The sequence below is a fragment of the Pseudophryne corroboree genome, chromosome 6, assembly GCF_028390025.1.
Source record: "Pseudophryne corroboree isolate aPseCor3 chromosome 6, aPseCor3.hap2, whole genome shotgun sequence".
NCBI classification, from domain to species: domain Eukaryota; kingdom Metazoa; phylum Chordata; class Amphibia; order Anura; family Myobatrachidae; genus Pseudophryne; species Pseudophryne corroboree.
In genome coordinates, this window is record NC_086449.1 from 747,059,691 (window position 1) to 747,078,909 (window position 19,219).

General features: G+C 49.2%; 1 protein-coding gene across 7 annotated transcripts in view; it reads right to left on the reverse strand.

Moving 5' to 3' along the window:
* Nucleotides 1-19,219, reverse strand: part of RNF213 (ring finger protein 213) — a 680,515-nt gene that overhangs the window by 180,504 nt on the left and 480,792 nt on the right. For all 7 annotated transcript variants that reach the window (XM_063928518.1, XM_063928521.1, XM_063928520.1 and 4 more), the window contains one exon: nucleotides 8,645-8,780. In XM_063928518.1, coding sequence (XP_063784588.1) covers nucleotides 8,645-8,780 — 136 coding nt within the window. The remainder of the gene's footprint in view (nucleotides 1-8,644; nucleotides 8,781-19,219) is intronic.

The window sequence follows — 19,219 nt, forward strand, 5'->3', positions numbered from 1 at the left end:
CCCCGTTTCTTCAGACACTCCCCCGTTTTTCCCAGAAACGCCAGCGTTTTTTCGCACACTCCCAGAAAACGTCCAGTTTCCGCCCAGAAACACCCACTTCCTGTCAATCACACTACGATCACCAGAACGATGAAAAAATAAGATTTTACTCACCGGTAAATCTATTTCTCGTAGTCCGTAGTGGATGCTAGGTACTCCGTAAGGACCATGGGGAATAGACGGGCTCCGCAGGAGACTGGGCACTTCTTTAAAGAAAAGATTAGGTACTACATCTGGTGTGCACTGGCTCCTCCCTCTATGCCCCTCCTCCAGACCTCAGTTAGGGAAACTGTGCCCGGAAGAGCTGACATTACAAGGAAAGGATTTGGAATCCAGGGTAAGACTCATACCAGCCACACCAATCACACCGTACAACTCGTGATAACTATACCCAGTTAACAGTATGAACAACAACTGAGCCTCATTAAACTGATGGCTCAGAACAAAAAACCCTATAGTTAAGCAATAACTATATACAAGTATTGCAGAATTCCGCACTTGGGACGGGCTCCCAGCATCCACTACGGACTACGAGAAATAGATTTACCGGTGAGTAAAATCTTATTTTCTCTGACGTCCTAGTGGATGCTGGGTACTCCGTAAGGACCATGGGGATTATACCAAAGCTCCCAAACGGGCGGGAGAGTGCGGATGACTCTGCAGCACCGAATGAGCAAACTCAAGGTCCTCCTCAGCCAGGGTATCAAACTTGTAGAATTTTGCAAACGTGTTTGATCCCGACCAGGTAGCAGCTCGGCAAAGTTGTAAAGCCGAGACTCCTCGGGCAGCCGCCCAAGAAGAGCCCACCTTCCTCGTGGAATGGGCTTTGACTGATTTAGGATGCGGCAGTCCAGCCGCAGAATGTGCAAGTTGAATCGTGCTACAGATCCAGCGAGCAATAGTCTGCTTAGAAGCAGGAGCACCCAGCTTGTTGGGTGCATGCAGGATAAACAGCGAGTCAGTTTTTCTGACTCTAGCCGTCCTGGAAACATAGATTTTCAGGGCCCGGACTCCATCCAGCAACTTGGAAGCCTCCAAGTCCCGAGTAGCCGCAGGCACCACAATAGGTTGGTTCAAATGAAACGCTGAAACCACTTTAGGGAGAAATTGGGGACGAGTCCTCAATTCTGCCCTGTCCATATGGAAGATCAGATAGGGGCTTTTACAGGACAAAGCCGCCAATTTTGACACACGCCTAGCCGAAGCCAAGGCCAAAAGCATGACCACTTTCCACGTGAGATATTTCAACTCCACGGTCTGAAGTGGCTCAAACCAATGTGATTTTAGGAAATCCAACACAACGTTGGGATCCCAAGGTGCCACTGGAGGCACAAAAGGGGGCTGAATATGCAGCACTCCCTTAACAAACGTCTGAACTTCAGGCAGTGAAGCCAGTTCTTTTTGAAAGAAAATAGACAGGGCCGAAATCTGGACTTTAATGGATCCCAATTTTAGGCCCATAGTCACTCCTGACTGTAGGAAGTGCAGAAATCGACCCAGCTGAAATTCTTCTGTTGGGGCCTTCATAGCCTCACACCAAGCAACATATTTTTGCCATATGCGGTGATAATGTTTTGCTGTCACATCCTTCCTAGCTTTTATCAGCGTAGAAATGACTTCAACCGGAATGCCCTTTTCCATCAGGATCCGGCGTTCAACCGCCATGCCGTCAAACGCAGCCGCGGTAAGTCTTGGAACAGACAGGGCCACTGCTGTAGCAGGTCCTGTCTGAGAGGCAGAGGCCAAGGGTCCTCTGAGATCATTTCTTGTAGTTCCGGGTACCAAGTCCTTCTTGGCCAATCCGGAACGATGAGTATAGTTCTTACTCCTCTCTTTCTTATTATCCTCAGTACCTTTGGTATGAGAGGAAGAGGAGGGAACACATAAACCGACTGGTACACCCACGGTGTCACTAGAGCGTCCACAGCTATCGCCTGAGGGTCCCTTGACCTGGCGCAATATCTTTTTAGCTTTTTGTTGAGGCGGGACGCCATCATGTCCACCTGTGGCCTTTCTCAACGATTTACAATCAGCTGGAAGACTTCTGGATGAAGTCCCCACTCTCCCGGGTGGAGGTCGTGCCTGCTGAGGAAGTCTGCTTCCCAGTTGTCCACTCCCGGAATGAACACTGCTGACAGTGCTATCACGTGATTTTCCGCCCATCGGAGAATCCTTGTGGCTTCTGCCATCGCCATCCTGCTTCTTGTGCCGCCCTGTCGGTTTACATGGGCGACCGCCGTGATGTTGTCTGACTGAATCAGCACCGGCTGGTTTTGAAGCAGGGGTTTTGCCTGACTTAGGGCATTGTAAATGGCCCTTAGTTCCAGAATATTTATGTGTAGGGAAGCCTCCTGACTCTACCATTGTCCTTGGAAGTTTCTTCCCTGAGTGACTGCCCCCCACCTCGGAGGCTTGCATCCGTGGTTACCAGGACCCAGTCCTGTATGCCGAATCTGCGGCCCTCGAGAAGATGAGCACTCTGCAGCCACCACAGCAGAGACACCCTGGCCCTCGGGGACAGGGTGATCAGCCGATGCATCTGAAGATGCGATCCGGACCACTTGTCTAACAGATCCCACTGAAAGATCCTTGCATGGAACCTGCCGAATGGAATTGCCTCGTAAGAAGCTACCATCTTTCCCAGGACTCGCGTGCAGTGATGCACGACACCTGTTTTGGTTTCAGGAGGTCTCTGACCAGAGATGACAACTCCTTGGCCTTCTCCTCCGGGAGAAAAACCTTCTTCTGTTCTGTCCAGAATCATACCCAGGAACAGCAGACGCGTCGTAGGAACCAGCTGCGACTTTGGGATATTCAGAATCCAGCCGTGCTGTTGTAGCAATTCCTGAGATAGTGCTACTCCGACCAACAACTGCTCCCTGGACCTCGCCTTTATAAGGAGATCGTCCAAGTACGGGATAATTATAACTCCCTTCTTTCGAAGGAGTATCATCATTTCGGCCATTACTTTGGTAAATACCCTCGGTGCCGTGGACAGACCAAACGGCAACGTCTGGAATCGGTAATGGCAGTCCTGTACCACAAAACGGAGGTACACCTGGTGAGGTGGGTAAATGGGGACATGTAGGTAAGCATCCTTGATGTCCAGTGATACCATGTAATCCCCCTCTTCCAGGCTTGCAATAACCGCCCTAAGCGATTCCATTTTGAACTTGAACTTCCTTATATAAGTGTTCAAGGATTTCAAATTTAGAATGGGTCTCACCGAACAGTCTGGTTTCGGTACCACAAACATTGTGGAATAGGAAACCCGTCCCTGTTGAAGGAGGGGAACTTTGATTATCACCTGCTGGAGGTACAGCTTGTGAATTGCCGCCAGTACTACCTCCCTGTCCTGGGGAGTAGCTGGCAAGGCTGATTTGAGGTAACGGCGAGGGGGAGACGTCTCGAACTGCAGCTTGTATCCCTGAGATACCACTTGTAGAACCCAGAGATCCACCTGTGAGCGAACCCACTGGTCGCTGAAGTTCCGGAGACGGGCCCCCACCGCACCTGGCTCCACATGTGGAGCCCCAGCGTCATGCGGTGGACTTAGTGGAAGCAGGGGAGGATTTTTGTTCTTGGGAACTGGCTGTATGGTGCAGCTTTTTCCCTCTACCCCTGCCTCTGGGCAGAAAGGACGCGCCTCTAACCCGCTTGCCTTTCTGAGGCCGAAAGGACTGTACTTGATAATACGGCTGTGAGGGAACCTGAGGTAAAAAAGTCGACTTCCCAGCTGTTGCTGTGGATACGAGGTCCGAAAGACCGTCCCCAAACAATTCCTCACCCTTATAAGGCAAAATTTCCATGTGCCTTTTAGAGTCAGCATCACCTGTCCACTGCCGAGACCATAATACTCTCCGGGCAGAAATGGACATTGCATTAATTCTAGATGCCAGCCGGCAAATGTCCCTCTGTGCACTATAGTGTCCCTGTCCAGGGAATCAATGTTATCAGACAGGGAATCAGACCACGCTGCTGCAGCACTAAACATCCATGCTGAAGCAATAGCAGGTCTCAGTATAGTACCTGAGTGTGTATACACAGACTTCAGGATAGCCTCCTGCTTTCTATCTGCAGGCTCCTTTAAGGCGGCCGTATCCTGAGAAGGCAGTGCCACCTTTTTTGATAAGCATGTGAGCGCCTTGTCCACCTTAGGGGATGTCTCCCAGCGTAACCTATCCGTTGGCGGGAAAGGGTACGCCATTAGTAACCGCTTAGAAATGACTAGTTTCTTATCTGGGGAACCCCACGCTTCTTCACACAATTCATTTAACTCATCAGATGGGGGAAAAGTCACTGGCTGCTTTTTCTCCCCAAACATAATACCCTTTTTTTGTGGTAACCGGGTTAATGTCAGAAATGTGCAACACATTTTTCATTGCCGTAATCATGCATCGGATGGCCCTTGTGGATTGTACATTTGTCTCATCCTAGTCAGACTCCGTGTCGACATCTGTGTCTGCCATCTGAGGTAGCGGGCGTTTTTGAGCCCCTGATGGCCTCTGAGACGCTTGGGCAGGCGCAGGCTGAGATGCCGGCTGTCCCAAAGCTGTTACGTCATCAAACCTTTTATGCAAGGAGTTGACACTGTCGGTTAATACCTTCCACATATCCATCCACTCTGGTGTCGGCCCCGCAGGGGGCGACATCACACTTATCGGCTCCTGCTCCGCCTCCACGTAAGCGTCCTCATCAAACATGTCGACATAGCCGTACCGACACACCGCACACACACACACACACACAGGGAATGCTCTGACTGAGGACAGGACCCCACAAAGTCCTTTGGGGAGACAGAGAGAGAGTATGCCAGCACACACCACAGCGCTATATAACCAGGGATTTACACTAAAGTGAGTGATTTTTCCCTATAGCAGCTTATTATACACAGTTTGCGCCTAAATTTAGTGCCCCCCCTCTCTTTTTTACCCTTGAAGCCTGGAAACTGCAGGGGAGAGCCTGGGGAGCTGCCTTCCAGCGGAGCTGTGAAGAGAAAATGGCGTCAGTGTGCTGAGGAAGATAGCCCCGCCCCTTTCTCGGCGGACTTCTCCCACTTTTTTATATGCTTTATGGCGGGGGATTATGCACATATACAGTTTATTAGCTGTATTATGTGCTATTTAGCCATGGAAGGTAATCTAACTGCTGCCCAGGGCGCCCCCCCCCCCCAGCGCCCTGCACCCATCAGTAACCGGAGTGTGTGGTGTGCAGAGGGAGCAATGGCGCACAGCTGCAGTGCTGTGCGCTACCTTAATGAAGACCAGAGTCTTCAGCCGCCGATTTTCAACTTCTCTTCGGTTCTTCTGGCTCTGCAAGGGGGACGGCGGCGCGGCTCCGGGACCGGACGACCGAGGACTGGGCCTGTGTTCGATCCCTCTGGAGCTAATGGTGTCCAGTAGCCTAAGAAGCCCAAGCTAGCTGCAAGCAGGTAGGTTCGCTTCTCTCCCCTCAGTCCCACGTAGCAGTGAGTCTGTTGCCAGCAGATCTCACTGAAAATAAAAAACCTAACAAATACTTTTCTTTATGGTGAACTCAGGAGAGCCCACTAAGTGCATCCAGCTCAGGCCGGGCACAGATTCTAACTGAGGTCTGGAGGAGGGGCATAGAGGGAGGAGCCAGTGCACACCAGATGTAGTACCTAATCTTTTCTTTAAAGAAGTGCCCAGTCTCCTGCGGAGCCCATCTATTCCCCATGGTCCTTACGGAGTACCCAGCATCCACTAGGACGTCAGAGAAATCCTTGTTATACCGTGAGTAAAATACCTAACTTTTGCGTAAAATAACTAAGCGCATGCGCTCTGCGAACCTTGCGCATGCGCAGTAAGCGACTAATCGCAATATAGCGAAAATCGGCAACGAGCGAACAACTCGGAAGGACCACCTATGTTACTATGTTACTCCACACTGCCAGCATCCGCTTCTACCGTTCTCACGCCATACATCACACTGCCAGCATCCGTTTCCACCGCTCTCACGCCATACACCACACTGCAAGCATCCGTTTCCACCGCTCTCATGCCATACACCACACTGCAAGCATCTGCTTCCACCGCTCTCATGCCATACACCACACTGAAAGCATCCGTTTCCACCACTCTCATGCCATACACCACACTGCAAGCATCCGCTTCCACTGCTCTCATGCCAAACTGCCACCATAAGCTTCCACCGCTCTCACGCCATACACAAAACTGCCACCATCTGCTTCCACCGCTCATGCCATACTCCACAATGCCAGCATCCGCTTCTACCGTTCTCACGCCATACATCACACTGCCAGCATCCGTTTCCACTGCTCTCACGCCATACACCACACTGCCAGCATCCGTTTCCACCGCTCTCATGCCATACACCACACTGCCAGCATCAGCTTCCACCGCTCTCACGCAATACACCACACTGAGAGTATCCGCTTCCACCACTCTCATGCCATACACCACACTGCCAGCATCCGCTTCCACCACTCTCACGCAATACACCACACTGAGAGTATCCGCTTCCACCACTCTCATGCCATACACCACACTGCCAGCATCCGCTTCCACCGCTCTCATGCCATACACCACACTGCCAGCATCCGCTTCCACCGCTCTCACGCCATACACCACACTGCCAGCATTCGCTTCCACCACTTTCATGCCATACACCACACTGCCTGCATCCGCTTCCACCACTCTCATTCCATACACCACACTGCCAGCATCTGCTTCCACCACTCTCATGCCATACACCACACTGCTAGCATCCTATTCCACCACTCTCATGCCATACACCACACTGCCAGCATCCGCTTCCACCGCTCTCATGCCATACACTACACTGCCAGCCTCCGCTTCCACCACTCTCATGCCATACACCACACTGCCAGCATCCGCTTCCACCACTCTCATGCCATACACCACACTGCCAGCATCCGCTTCCACCGCTCTCATGCCATACACTACACTGCCAGCATCCGCTTCCACCACTCTCATGCCACACACCACACTGCCAACATCCGCTTCCACCACTCTCATGCCATACACCACACTGCCAGCATCCGCTTCCACCGCTCTCACGCCATACACCACACTGCCAGCATTCGCTTCCACCACTCTCACGCCATACACCACACTGCCTGCATCCGCTTCCACCACTCTTATTCCATACACCACACTGCCAGCATCTGCTTCCACCACTCTCATGCCATACACCACACTGCCAGCATCCGCTTCCACCGCTCTCATGCCATACACTACACTGCCAGCATCCGCTTCCACCACTCTCATGCCACACACCACACTGCCAACATCCGCTTCCACCACTCTCATGCCATACACCACACTGCCAGCATCCGCTTCCACCACTCTTATGCCATACACCACACTGCCAGCATCCGCTTCCACCACTCTCACGCCATACACCACACTGCCAGCATCCTCTTCCTCCACTCTCATGCCATACACCACACTGCCAGCATCTGCTTCCACCGCTCTCACGCCATACACCACACTGCCAGCATCCGCTTCCACCGCTCTCATGCCATACACCACACTGCCAGCATCCGCTTCCACCGCTCTCACGCCATACACCACACTGCCAGCATCCTCTTCCACCACTCTCATGCCATACACCACACTGCCAGCATCCGCTTCCACCGCTCTCATGCCATACACTACACTGCCAGCATCCGCTTCCACCACTCTCATGCCACACACCACACTGCCAACATTCGCTTCCACCACTCTCATGCCATACACCACACTGCCAGCATCCGCTTCCACCACTCTCACGCCATACACCACACTGCCAGCATCCGCTTCCACCGCTCTCATGCCATACACCACACTTCCAGCATCCGCTTCCACCACTCTCATGCCATACATCACACTGCCAGCATCCGCTTCCACCACTCTCATTCCATACACCACACTGCCAGCATCCGCTTCCACCACTCTCATGCCATACACCACACTGCCGCTATCTGCTTCCACCACTCTCACGCCAATCACTGTCTCTATGGCTGCTTCAAATAGGATTTCCAATCATGTCGCCAGCTGCCTTTACATCTAACATGAAATCTTACTCCAGTAATACAACAGCATGCATCTCTAGCCCAAACGTTATCATTAAGTGCAAAATAGGTACTGTATTTGGCATAAAACAAAAAAACTAAAGACATTTCACAGCAGCTCTAATGGAACAGCTTAATACTGGGGATTACTCTACTGTGTATAAACCACAAAGTATTAAAGCTTGCACCTCGCTTTAATTCATCACAAAGTGATTGTATTCAAGGAGATCTTACAATTATCACTCAGCACTGGACATGAAGTTACTTAATTTATAGATTTAACTGAGAAGATCTTTTAAAAATATCAAAGTTTGAGCAATTTTATTGCAAAGTACTTCATCTGGGTGTATGATCAGATTTCATTGTTCACTTTTTTGTGCGTGCTGAATAGTGCATGCACTGTACAAATTATTCCATGGACAGACATATCTTTCAGGTAAAATGCTGTATGCTACAATACAGTGGTAAGCCACTGTGTGGCATATTCATCAGAGGGCAGAAAGTGCCTCATGACACAGGTAAATATGATGCTTCATTTTACGGTTATACCTGAAGGTTCCTGCTTCCTGTAGAGCATCCTGATTGGCGGCCTCTCGTAAAACCCAATCTTGTGCATGAAAAGAGCCCGCTTCCTGTGCCTTTAGCATGCCATGTAGACGGAGCTTTAGCATCTTTAGGAAGGCGGCTGCAGAAACCAGAAGAGCAAGATAAAGAATTATACATAAAGACAGATTATGTAACCCCCTTATTTTATATACTGTTTGTAACCAAAAGGTCTGGGAAAACAACTGAATGTGCAAAGCATGTAACATCATTCTCACCCTGTAAACTGTAGGACCAAGTGCTGTCTCTAAAGTCTGCTTAAAATGTAGGCATGCAGTCATTAGGGCAAGACTGGAAATGTTGGTAGGTAATTTGATGAACGTACATGTCGACACATGGAAAATGTTGACAGACAGAATGTCAACAAATGAAATGTCAACACTAAAAATCTTTACATTAGCACGTGGGTAGACGGGTAGAGTCAGACTTATCTTAAACAGTGTCATCATTCTGGCCATGCTGACATTTCATCAGTGTCAATATGCTGAATGTCAACATGCACATGTGCAAAGTACGCCGCTACTCCAACCACATCTGAATTAGCCCCAATGGGGACGATGATCACACAACTGCAGTATACTCACTTCAGCTAGAAAACATTAGGTTGGCAGAATATAATAAGTAGTAAGCAGACACTGCCTCAATCCCTACCCATGTAGACACACGGTCCTACTGAACAATTACTAGCTAGAGAATTCCATTCCTCCACAACCCTGCAGAAAGCTTTAAGCCTTTAATTGGTTCATTCTGCTGTTGTGTCTGCTACTAGGGTCACAAGTAAGATAACATCAGATATAGCTTGACATACTATTATTGGAACTAGAGATGACTCTGCTATTATTGTCCTTAGGAGATATGACAGCCTCCAGGTCTAATGGGGGGGGGGGGGGGGGGGGAGAGGGAGAGAAAGGCAGTACCGTAGAACAGGAAAAGAGGATTCCAGTACAGAAGGGGTTAGGCCAGGGTATATAGTACAGTATCAGAGAGACCAAAATGGCAGAAATGATTGTAACTATCAAAGATTGGTATAGAATAGAGTCTGGTGGTGTTCCTCAAAGCAAATATACATACACATACTCTTGGGGGTGTTACATGAAAATCAGGTTGAGAATTAAGTTTTATTGGCCATTCATTAAAATGTAAAAGCCACGTGAGGTACAAAATATATATGGAACTGGTGACGGCTAACCATTTAAAGGACATAGGTGGTCATTTCGAGTTGATAGCTAGCTGCATTCGTTCGCTGTGCAGCGATGAGGCAAAAAACGGCACTTCTGCGCATGCGGCGCAATGCGCATGCGCGTCGTATGAGCACAACGAACGATGTAGTGTCACACTAGGTCTAGCGAAGCTTTTCAGTCGCACTGCTGGCCGCAGAGTGATTGACATGAAGTGGGCGTTTATGGGTGTCAACTGACCGTTTTCAGGGAGTGTTCGAAAAAACGCAGGCATGCCAGGAAAAATGCAGGCGTGGCTGGGCGAACGCAGGGCATGTTTGTGACGTCAAAACAGGAACTGAACAGTCTGACGTCATCGCAAGCACTGAGTAGGTATTGAGCTACTCTAAAACTGCACAAAAAAAAATTGCCGCTGCTCTGCGAACCTTTCGTACGCACTTCTGCTAAGCTAAAATACACTCCCAGTGGGAGGCAGCATAGAGTTTGCACGGCTGCTAAAAACTGCTAGCGAGCGAACAACTCGGAATGACCACCATAGACCTGGAAACATGAAAGTGTCAAAAACACAGATTAAAACCACCATCTAGGTAAGGATTATTGACCAAATAGGTAACCTAGGATATCTAAAACAATCAAGAGTTTCCATGTAGTGAACTGCACCCTATATAAACATATAGTACTGTACTTAAACTGATTGGTAAACCTGAACCATGGGTTGTGTATGATATGCCGGCAGTCGCGATGCTGACGGTCAGAAAACCGCGGCATACCAATGGCGAGAATCCCGACAGAGGTTACGTAAGTATACTTACCTTACACCAATGCCCTCCTAACCCTTCCTTTCCGCAGCCTAAACTTAACCTCCCTCCCCCACCCACACAACCTAACCCTAACCCAACCTAATTACAATTTATGAATGGTTGAACTTGATAAATATTAGTAAGGTTAAAAGAAAAACTTAACTATGTAATAAACACTATCAGCTTGCAGAATGAAATAATAGGATTTTAATTACCTACCGGTAAATCCTTTTCTCGTAGTCCGTAGAGGATGCTGGGGTCCACATTAGTACCATGGGGTATAGACGGGTCCACCAGGAGCCATTACCACTTTAAGAGTTTGAGAGTGTGGTCTGGCTCCTCCCTCTATGCCCCTCCTACCAGACTCAGTCTAGAAACTGTGCTCGAGGAGACGGACATCTTCGAGAGAAGGATTATTCACAGATAGTGGCGAGATTCATACCAGCTCACACATACAAGGAAAACCAAGCTAACTAGCTTGAAACATCAGCAAGCACTGAAACATTACTTACCAAGTAATCATGCAGTACTTAATTAAAAACAAAGTTGTACTGAACAAGAGAACCACTGCAGGAAAACGAAGCGCTGGGTGGGCGCCCAATATGTTCTACGGACTAAGATACAAGGATTTACCGGTAGGTAATTAAAATCCTATTTTCTCTTACGTCCTAGAGCAGAGGTTCTCAAACTCGGTCCTCGGGGGCACACACAGTGCATGTTTTGCAGGTAACCCAGCAGGTGCACAGGTGTATTAATTACTCACCGACACATTTTAAAAGGTCCACAGGTGGAGCTAATTATTTCACTTGCGGAGACCTGCAAAATATGCACTGTGTGTGCCCCCGAGGACCGAGTTTGAGAACCTCTGTCCTAGAGGATGCTGGGGTCCACATTAGTACCATGGGGATGTACCAAAGCTCCCAGAACGGGAGGGAGAGTGCGGAGGATCCTGCAGAACTGATTTACCAAACTCAGAGGCCAAAGTATCGAACATGTAGAACTTAGCAAACGTGTTCGACCCTGACCAAGTAGCCGCTCGGCAAAGCTGTAAAGCAGAGACACCCCGGGCAGCCGCCCAGGAAGAACCCACCTTACGAGTAGAGTGGGCCTTAACAGATTTTGGACACTGCAATCCAGCTGTAGAATACGCATGCTGGATAGTGAACCTGATCCAGCGAGAGTTCGTCTGCTTAGAAGCAGGACACCCAATTTTCTTGGGATCATACAGGACAAACAGAGTGTCCGAATTTCTATGATGAGCAGTCCTCTTCACATAGATCTTCAAAGTCCTCACAACATCCAAGGACTTTGATGGAATTGAGGAGTCAGTAGCCACTGGCACCACAATAGGTTGGTTGATATGAAAAGCCGACACAACCTTTGGAATGAACTGCTGACGTGTCCTGAGCTCAGCTCTATCTTCATAGAAGATTAAGTAGGGGCTTTTACAAGACAAATCCCCCAACTCTGACACACGTCGAGCAGAAGCTAAGGCCAACAAAGTGACAGCCTTCCACATGAGAAACTTGAGCTCAACCTCCGGTAGAGGCTCAAACCAATCCGATTGGAGGAACTGTAACACCACGTTAAGATCCCAGGGTGCCGTAGGCGGCACAAAGGGAGGCTGGATGTGCAGAACCCCCTTCAAGAAAGTATGAACCTCAGGGAGGGAAGCCAGTTGTTTCTGGAAGAAAATGGATAGGGACGAAATTTGGCCCTTTACGGATCCCAACCTCAGGCCCCTATCCACACCTGCTTGCAGGAAGAGGAGAAACCGTCCCAGTTGAAACTCCACCGTAGGAAACTTCTTGGATTCACACCAAGAAACATACTTTTTCCAAATACGATGATAATGTTTGGACGTTACTCCTTTCAAAGCTTGTATCAGGGTAGGAATAACCTTGTTCGGAATGTCCTTCCGAGCTAATATCTGGCGTTCAACTTCCATGCCGTCAAATGTAGCCGCGGTAAGTCTTGATAAGCGAATGGCCCCTGTTACCTCCGTGAATACCTCCGGATGGAGGCCCCACTCCCCTGGATGGAGATCGTGTCTGCTGAGGAAGTCTGCTTCCTAGTTGTCTACTCCCAGAATGAAGATTGCTGACAGCGCCAACACGTGCTTTTCTGCCCAGAGGAGGATTCTCGTTACCTCTGACATTGCAGCTCTGCTCTTCGTTCCGCCTTGTCGGTTTATGTAGGCCACAGTCGTTACATTTTCCGACTGTACTTGAATGGCTCGAGGAGCCGCTTGGAGAAGACCGTTGTATACGGCTCTTAGTTCCAGAACGTTTATTGGAAGACCGGATTCCAGGCTTGACCACCGTCCTTGGAATGTTTCCCCCTAAGTGACCGCGCCCCAGCCCCGGAGACTTGCATCCGTGGTTAGGAGGATCCAGTCCTGAATCCCGAATCTGCGGCCCTCTAGAAGGTGAGGTAAGTGCAGCCACCAGAGGAGTGAAATCCTTGCTTTCGGCAACAGACGTATCTTCTGGTGCATGTGTAGATGAGATCCTGACCAGATCCAGCTGGAAGGTCCGAGCATGAAACCTGCTGTACTGAAGAGCCTCCTAAGAGGCCACCATCTTCCCCAGAAGGAGAATGCAAAGATGAACTGATACCCTGACTGGCTTCAGGACATCCCGGACCATCGTTTGAATCACTAGCGCTTTCACATCCAGCAGAAACACCCTCTGCACTTCCGTGTCGAGGATCATTCCCAGAAAATAAGATTTAAAACCTACCAGTAAATCTTTTTCTCCTAGTCCGTAGTGGATGCTGGGGACTCCGTAAGGACCATGGGGTATAGATGGGCTCTGCAGGAGACATGGGCACTACAAAGAACTTTTAGTATGGGTGTGCACTGGCTCCTCCCTCTATGCCCCTCCTCCAGACCTCAGTTAGAAAACTGTGCCCAGAGGAGATGGACAATACGAGGAAAGGATTTTGCAAATCTAAGGGCAAGATTCATACCAGCCCACACCAATCATACCATATAACCTGGTATATACGTAACCAGTTAACAGTATGAACAAAACACAGCATCATTCAAAGACCGATTCCAACTGTAACATAACCCTTATGTAAGCAACAACTATATACAAGTCTTGCAGAGTAAGTCCGCACTGGGACGGGTGCCCAGCATCCTCTACGGACTAGGAGAAAAAGATTTACCGGTAGGTTTAAAATCTTATTTTTTCTTACGTCCTAGAGGATGCCGGGGACTCCGTAAGGACCATGGGGTTTATACCAAAGCTCCAAACAGGGCGGGAGAGTGCGGATGAATCTGCAGCACCGATTGAGCAAACGCGAGGTCCTCATCAGCCAGTGTATCAAACTTGTAGAATTTAGCAAAAGTGTTTGAACCCGACCAAGTAGCTGCTCGGCACAACTGTAAAGCCGAGGCGCCTCGGGCAGCCGCCCAAGACGAGCCCACCTTCCTAGTGGAATGGGCCTTTACCGAATTTGGTAACGGCAATCCAGCCGTAGAATGAGCCTGCTGAATCGTGTTACAGATCCAGCGAGCAATAGTCTGCTTTGAAGCAGGCGCGCCAACTTTGTTGGCTGCATACAGGCCAAACAGAGCCTCTGTTTTTCTAACTCTAGCCGTCCTGGCTACATAAATCTTTAAGGCCCTGACTACATCTAGGGACTTGGAGTCCTCCAAGTCACTCGTAGCCACAGGTACCACAATGGGTTGGTTCATATGAAATGAAGATACCACCTTAGGCAAAAATTGTGGACGAGTCCTCAACTCTGCTTTATCCACATGAAATATCAAGTAGGGGCTCTTGTAAGACAAGGCCGCCAATTCAGACACCCGCCTTGCGGAAGCCAAGGCTAACAACATGACCACCTTCCAGGTGAGAAATTTCAATTCAACTGTTTGAAGGGGTTCAAACCAGTGTGATTTAAGGAACTGTAACACCACGTTAAGGTCCCATGGTGCCACTGGGGGCACAAAAGGAGGCTGGATGTGCAGTACTTTCCTTCTGAAAGAATATAGATAGGGCCGAAATCTGTACTTTAATGGAGCCTAGCTTCAGGCCCATATCCACTCCCGTCTGTAGGAAGAGGAGAAAACGGCCCAGATGGAAATCTTCCGTAAGAGCTTTCCTGGTTTCACACCAAGAGACATACTTCCTCCAAATACGGTGATAATGTTTTGCCGTCACCTCCTTCCTAGCCTTTATCAGAGTAGGTATGACTTCCTCTGGAATACCTTTCCCAGCTAGGATTCGGCGTTCAACCGCCATGCCGTCAAACGTAACCGCGGTAAGTCTTGGAACACGCAGGGCCCCTGCTGCAACAGGTCCTTCCTGAGAGGAAGAGGCCAAGGATCTTGTGTGAGCATTTCCTGAAGATCTGAGTACCAGGCCCTTCGAGGCCAGTCTGGAACAATTAGTATTGTCTGTACTCTTTTGAGTCTTATGATCCTCAATATTTTTGGAATGAGAGGAAGAGAAGGAAACACATAGACTGACTGAAACACCCATGGTGTCACCAGGGCGTCTACTGCTACTGCCTGAGGGTCCCTTGACCTGGCACAATACCTCCGAAGCTTCTTGTTGAGGCGTGACGCCATCATGTGTATTTGAGGAATTCCCCAGAGACCCGTTATCTCTGCAAATACTTCTTGATGAAGTCCCCACTCTCCTGGATGGAGATCGAGTCTGCTGAGGAAGTCTGCTTCCCAGTTGTCCACTCCCGGAATGAAGACAGCTGACAGAGCGCTTACGTGATTTTCCGCCCATCGAAGAATCCTGGTGGCTTCCGCCATCGCGACTCTGCTCCTTCTCCCGCCTTGGCGGTTTACATGAGCCACGGCTGTGACATTGTCTGATTGAATCAGAACCGGTAGGTTGCGAAGAAGATTCTCCGCTTGCCGAAGGCCGTTGTATATGGCCCTTAATTCCAGCACGTTGATGTGCAGACAAGCCTTCTGGCTTGACCATATTCCCTGAAAATTTCTTCCTTGCGTGACTGCTCCCCACCCTCGGAGGCTAGCGTCCGTGGTTACCAGAACCCAGTCCTGAATGCCGAACCTGCGACCCTCTAGAAGGTGAGCACTGTGAAGCCACCATAGTAGAGATACTCTGGCCCTGGGGGACAGTGTTATTTTCTGATGTATCTGTAGATGGGACCCGGACAACTTGTCCAGAAGGTCCCACTGAAAAGTCCTCGCATGAAACCTGCCGAAGGGGATGGCCTCGTAGGCTGCCACCATTTTTCCCAAAACTCAAGTGCATTGATGAACTGACACTGTTTTTGGCTTTAGCAGGTCGCGGACCATGGCCCTCATTCCGAGTTGTTCGCTCGCTAGCTGCTTTTAGCAGCATTGCACACGCTAGGCCGCCGCCCTCTGGGTGTGTATCTTAGCCTAGCATAGCAGAATTGCGAACGAAAGATTAGCAGAATTGCGAATAGAAATTTCTTAGCAGTTTCTGAGTAGCTCCAGACTTACTCAGCCATTGCGACCAGCTCAGTCCTTTTCGTTCCTGGTTTGACGTCACAAACACACCCAACGTTTGCCCAACCACTCCCCCGTTTCTCCAGCCACTCCTGCGTTTTGCAAATCGAACGCCTGCGTTTTTCCACACACTCCCATAAAACGGCCAGTTTCCGCCCAGAAACACCCACTTCCTGTCGATCACACTACGATCAGCACAGCGATGAAAAAGCTTCGTTATGCCGTGAGTAAAATACCTAACTTTTGTGCAAAATAACTAAGCGCATGCGCTCTGCGAACCTTGCGCATGTGCAGTAAGCGACTAATCGCAGTATAGCGAAAATCGGCAACGAGCGAACAACTCGGAATGACCCCCCATGTTCTGGAGATCCTGGGCTTTTTCTTTTTTTTTCAATCAAAGATTTTTATTATGAGTAATAAACAATGTTAACAACATACGGTAATAAAGCGAACAATAATATAGTAAATGTGACATGGGTCAAATTTCACAAGACTCGTCGTGAAGGGTGTAATGACAATAGAGATTAATTTGTAATCAGATGAGAGAAAACTCTCAAAGGGAAAAAAAGGGGAGAGAGAGAAAGTGGAAAAAGAAAAGGAAGAGAAAAAAAAAATAAAAAAAAAATAAAAAGGTGTGTCTCCAATTATTGTGACTATCGTATCGTGGGAGCTAGTCAGAATGAGAAGAGGGGGTTGTTGGGTGGATAAAATGGGGTTAGGAGAGGCAGAATGTAGGGGGAGGACTCCGATTAACCCGGAGCTCGGGTGATAGGGGAGGTAGAGAAGGAGAGGGAAAGAGAGATCAAATCAAGTGAGCACAGTGTGATTTACAGTCTAGCTAAGTCCCGGAAGGGGTGAGTTTTTATATCTGTACCAGGGAAGCCAAGTGGAATGGAATTTTTGGACTGTGTTGTGTTGGAGACTGGTGATGTATTCCATTTGTGCGATGAACCAGATCCTATTTGTTAGTGCCTGACGGCTGGGGGCGTCTGGTGCTTTCCAGTTGCGTGCTATTTGGTATTTAGCTGCACATGATATATGGAGGATCAGTTTGTTTGAGTCTCTGGGCACCTGGTCCACGGGGGCGCAGAGGAGAAGATGGGTGGGTGAGAGAGGCTGCGGAAGGTCTAGTAACTGGGTAAGCAGGGCACGGACCATGGTCCAGTAACGTGTGATCACTGGGCAGGACCACCATGTGTGGAAGAACGTACCCACCTGACCACAGTTTCTCCAACAAAGGTTTGAGGAGCTAGGGAACATTTTATGTAGGCGGTCTGGGACCAAATACCACCTTGTATATATTTTAAACGAGTTCTCGCGGATGGCCACGCTGATGGAGCACTTCGAGACCGCGGCCCGGACAGTTTCCCACTCTTCGGCCTCGAACTGTTGTCCCAAGTCAGTTTCCCAGGCCAGTTCGTGGGGTTCAAGGGCGGGGGTTTCCGGGGACAAGATGGTTTTATAGAGAAGGGAGATGATTCCTCTGTCAGTAGGATTATACAGGCAAAGCCTTTCGAAAGAAGAAGGGATTGGGAGTGGGAATGGGAGGTGCAGAGAGGAGATGTAGTGCCGTATTTGTAAGTATTGGTAGTGTAGGGAGTTGGGCAGGTCATATGTAGTCTGTAGATCCGAGAAAGATCTGATGGCGTGTTTCTCTGTAAAGTGGTGGATTCTAGTGACACCAGCAGAGATCCAAGGACGAGCCATTGCTGAGGATAAGCCTGGGGGGAATGCTGAGTTGTTCCAAATAGGGGTTAGGGGGGAGGGGTAGATAGGCAGTTTTAATTTTTTGCTTAGGGTCTTCCAGTTTCCGAGCGTATCCGCTACAGTAGGTGTAGGGAGGCTAGTTTGGGGGTAGCTTTTGCTGTGGGCCCAAGGTAGATGGGAGACTGAAGAAATGCCGATTAAGTCGCTCTCCAGGTCAACCCATCGTTTGGTGCCTCTCGGCGCGTGCCAAGCCACCAATTGGCTCAGTTTAGTCGCAGCTAAATAGCGTTGAAGGATGGGGAGGCCTAGGCCACCCAGTTGGGAGTGCTTGGCCAGAATTTCTCGTCGGAGTCGAGGCTTTTTATGGTTCCAAATAAAGTCACCTAGCGAGGATTGGAGAGAGCGGAGGGTGTGTGAGGGGACCTGAATTGGAAGCGTTTGGAATAAGTATAGGAGTTTGGGGAGTACATTCATTTTTATGGCGTTGATACGTCCGATCCAAGAGAGGTAATAAGGTTCCCATTGGCGGATGTCCTTGAGAATTGAGGTTATGAGTGGGGGGTAGTTGGCTCGGTAGAGAGAGTTGTATGATTTAGTTATGAGGACTCCTAGGTATTTAAGTGAGTGTTTACGCCATGAAAATTCGAAATTTGCCTGTAACAGAGTCTTTATGCGCTTGGGGATGTGTAAGGAAAGGGCTTCGGATTTTGACTGATTGATTTTATATCCCGAGAGGTTGCCGTATATAGATAGCTCTCGAAATAAATTGGGGAGAGAGATGGTCGGGTTCGATAGTGTGAGGAGTATGTCGTCAGCGAATAAGGATATAGTGTAGTGAGTGCGGTTAACAGTGATCCCAGAGATATCTGGATTGGCTCTGATGTGGCACGCGAGGGGTTCGATAATCAATGCGAAGATGAGGGGGGATAGTGGGCAACCTTGTCTGGTTCCGTTGGAGATCGTGAAGGGATCCGATAGTAGGCCATTTGTATGTACTGAAGCCGAGGGGTTGTGGTACAAGGCTTGTATAGCCTGTAGGAATTTATCACGAAAGCCGAAGTGTTGCAGGGTTTGTAGCATGAAGGGCCAGGAGACCCTGTCAAAGGCCTTCTCCGCGTCCAGAGCAAGCGCCAGGGATGGGATCTTATGGTGGTTAATATAGTGAATAACGTCGATCGTGCGTCTAGTGTTGTCAAGCGCTTGCCTGGACGGGACAAAGCCCACCTGATCTGGGTGGATCAGTGAGGGAAGAATCGGGTTGAGCCTATTAGCTAGAACTTTGGCAAAAATTTTGAGGTCTGTGTTCAGGAGTGAGATAGGTCGGTAGTTAGTGATTAGTTGGGGGTCTTTATTCGGTTTCGGAATTACA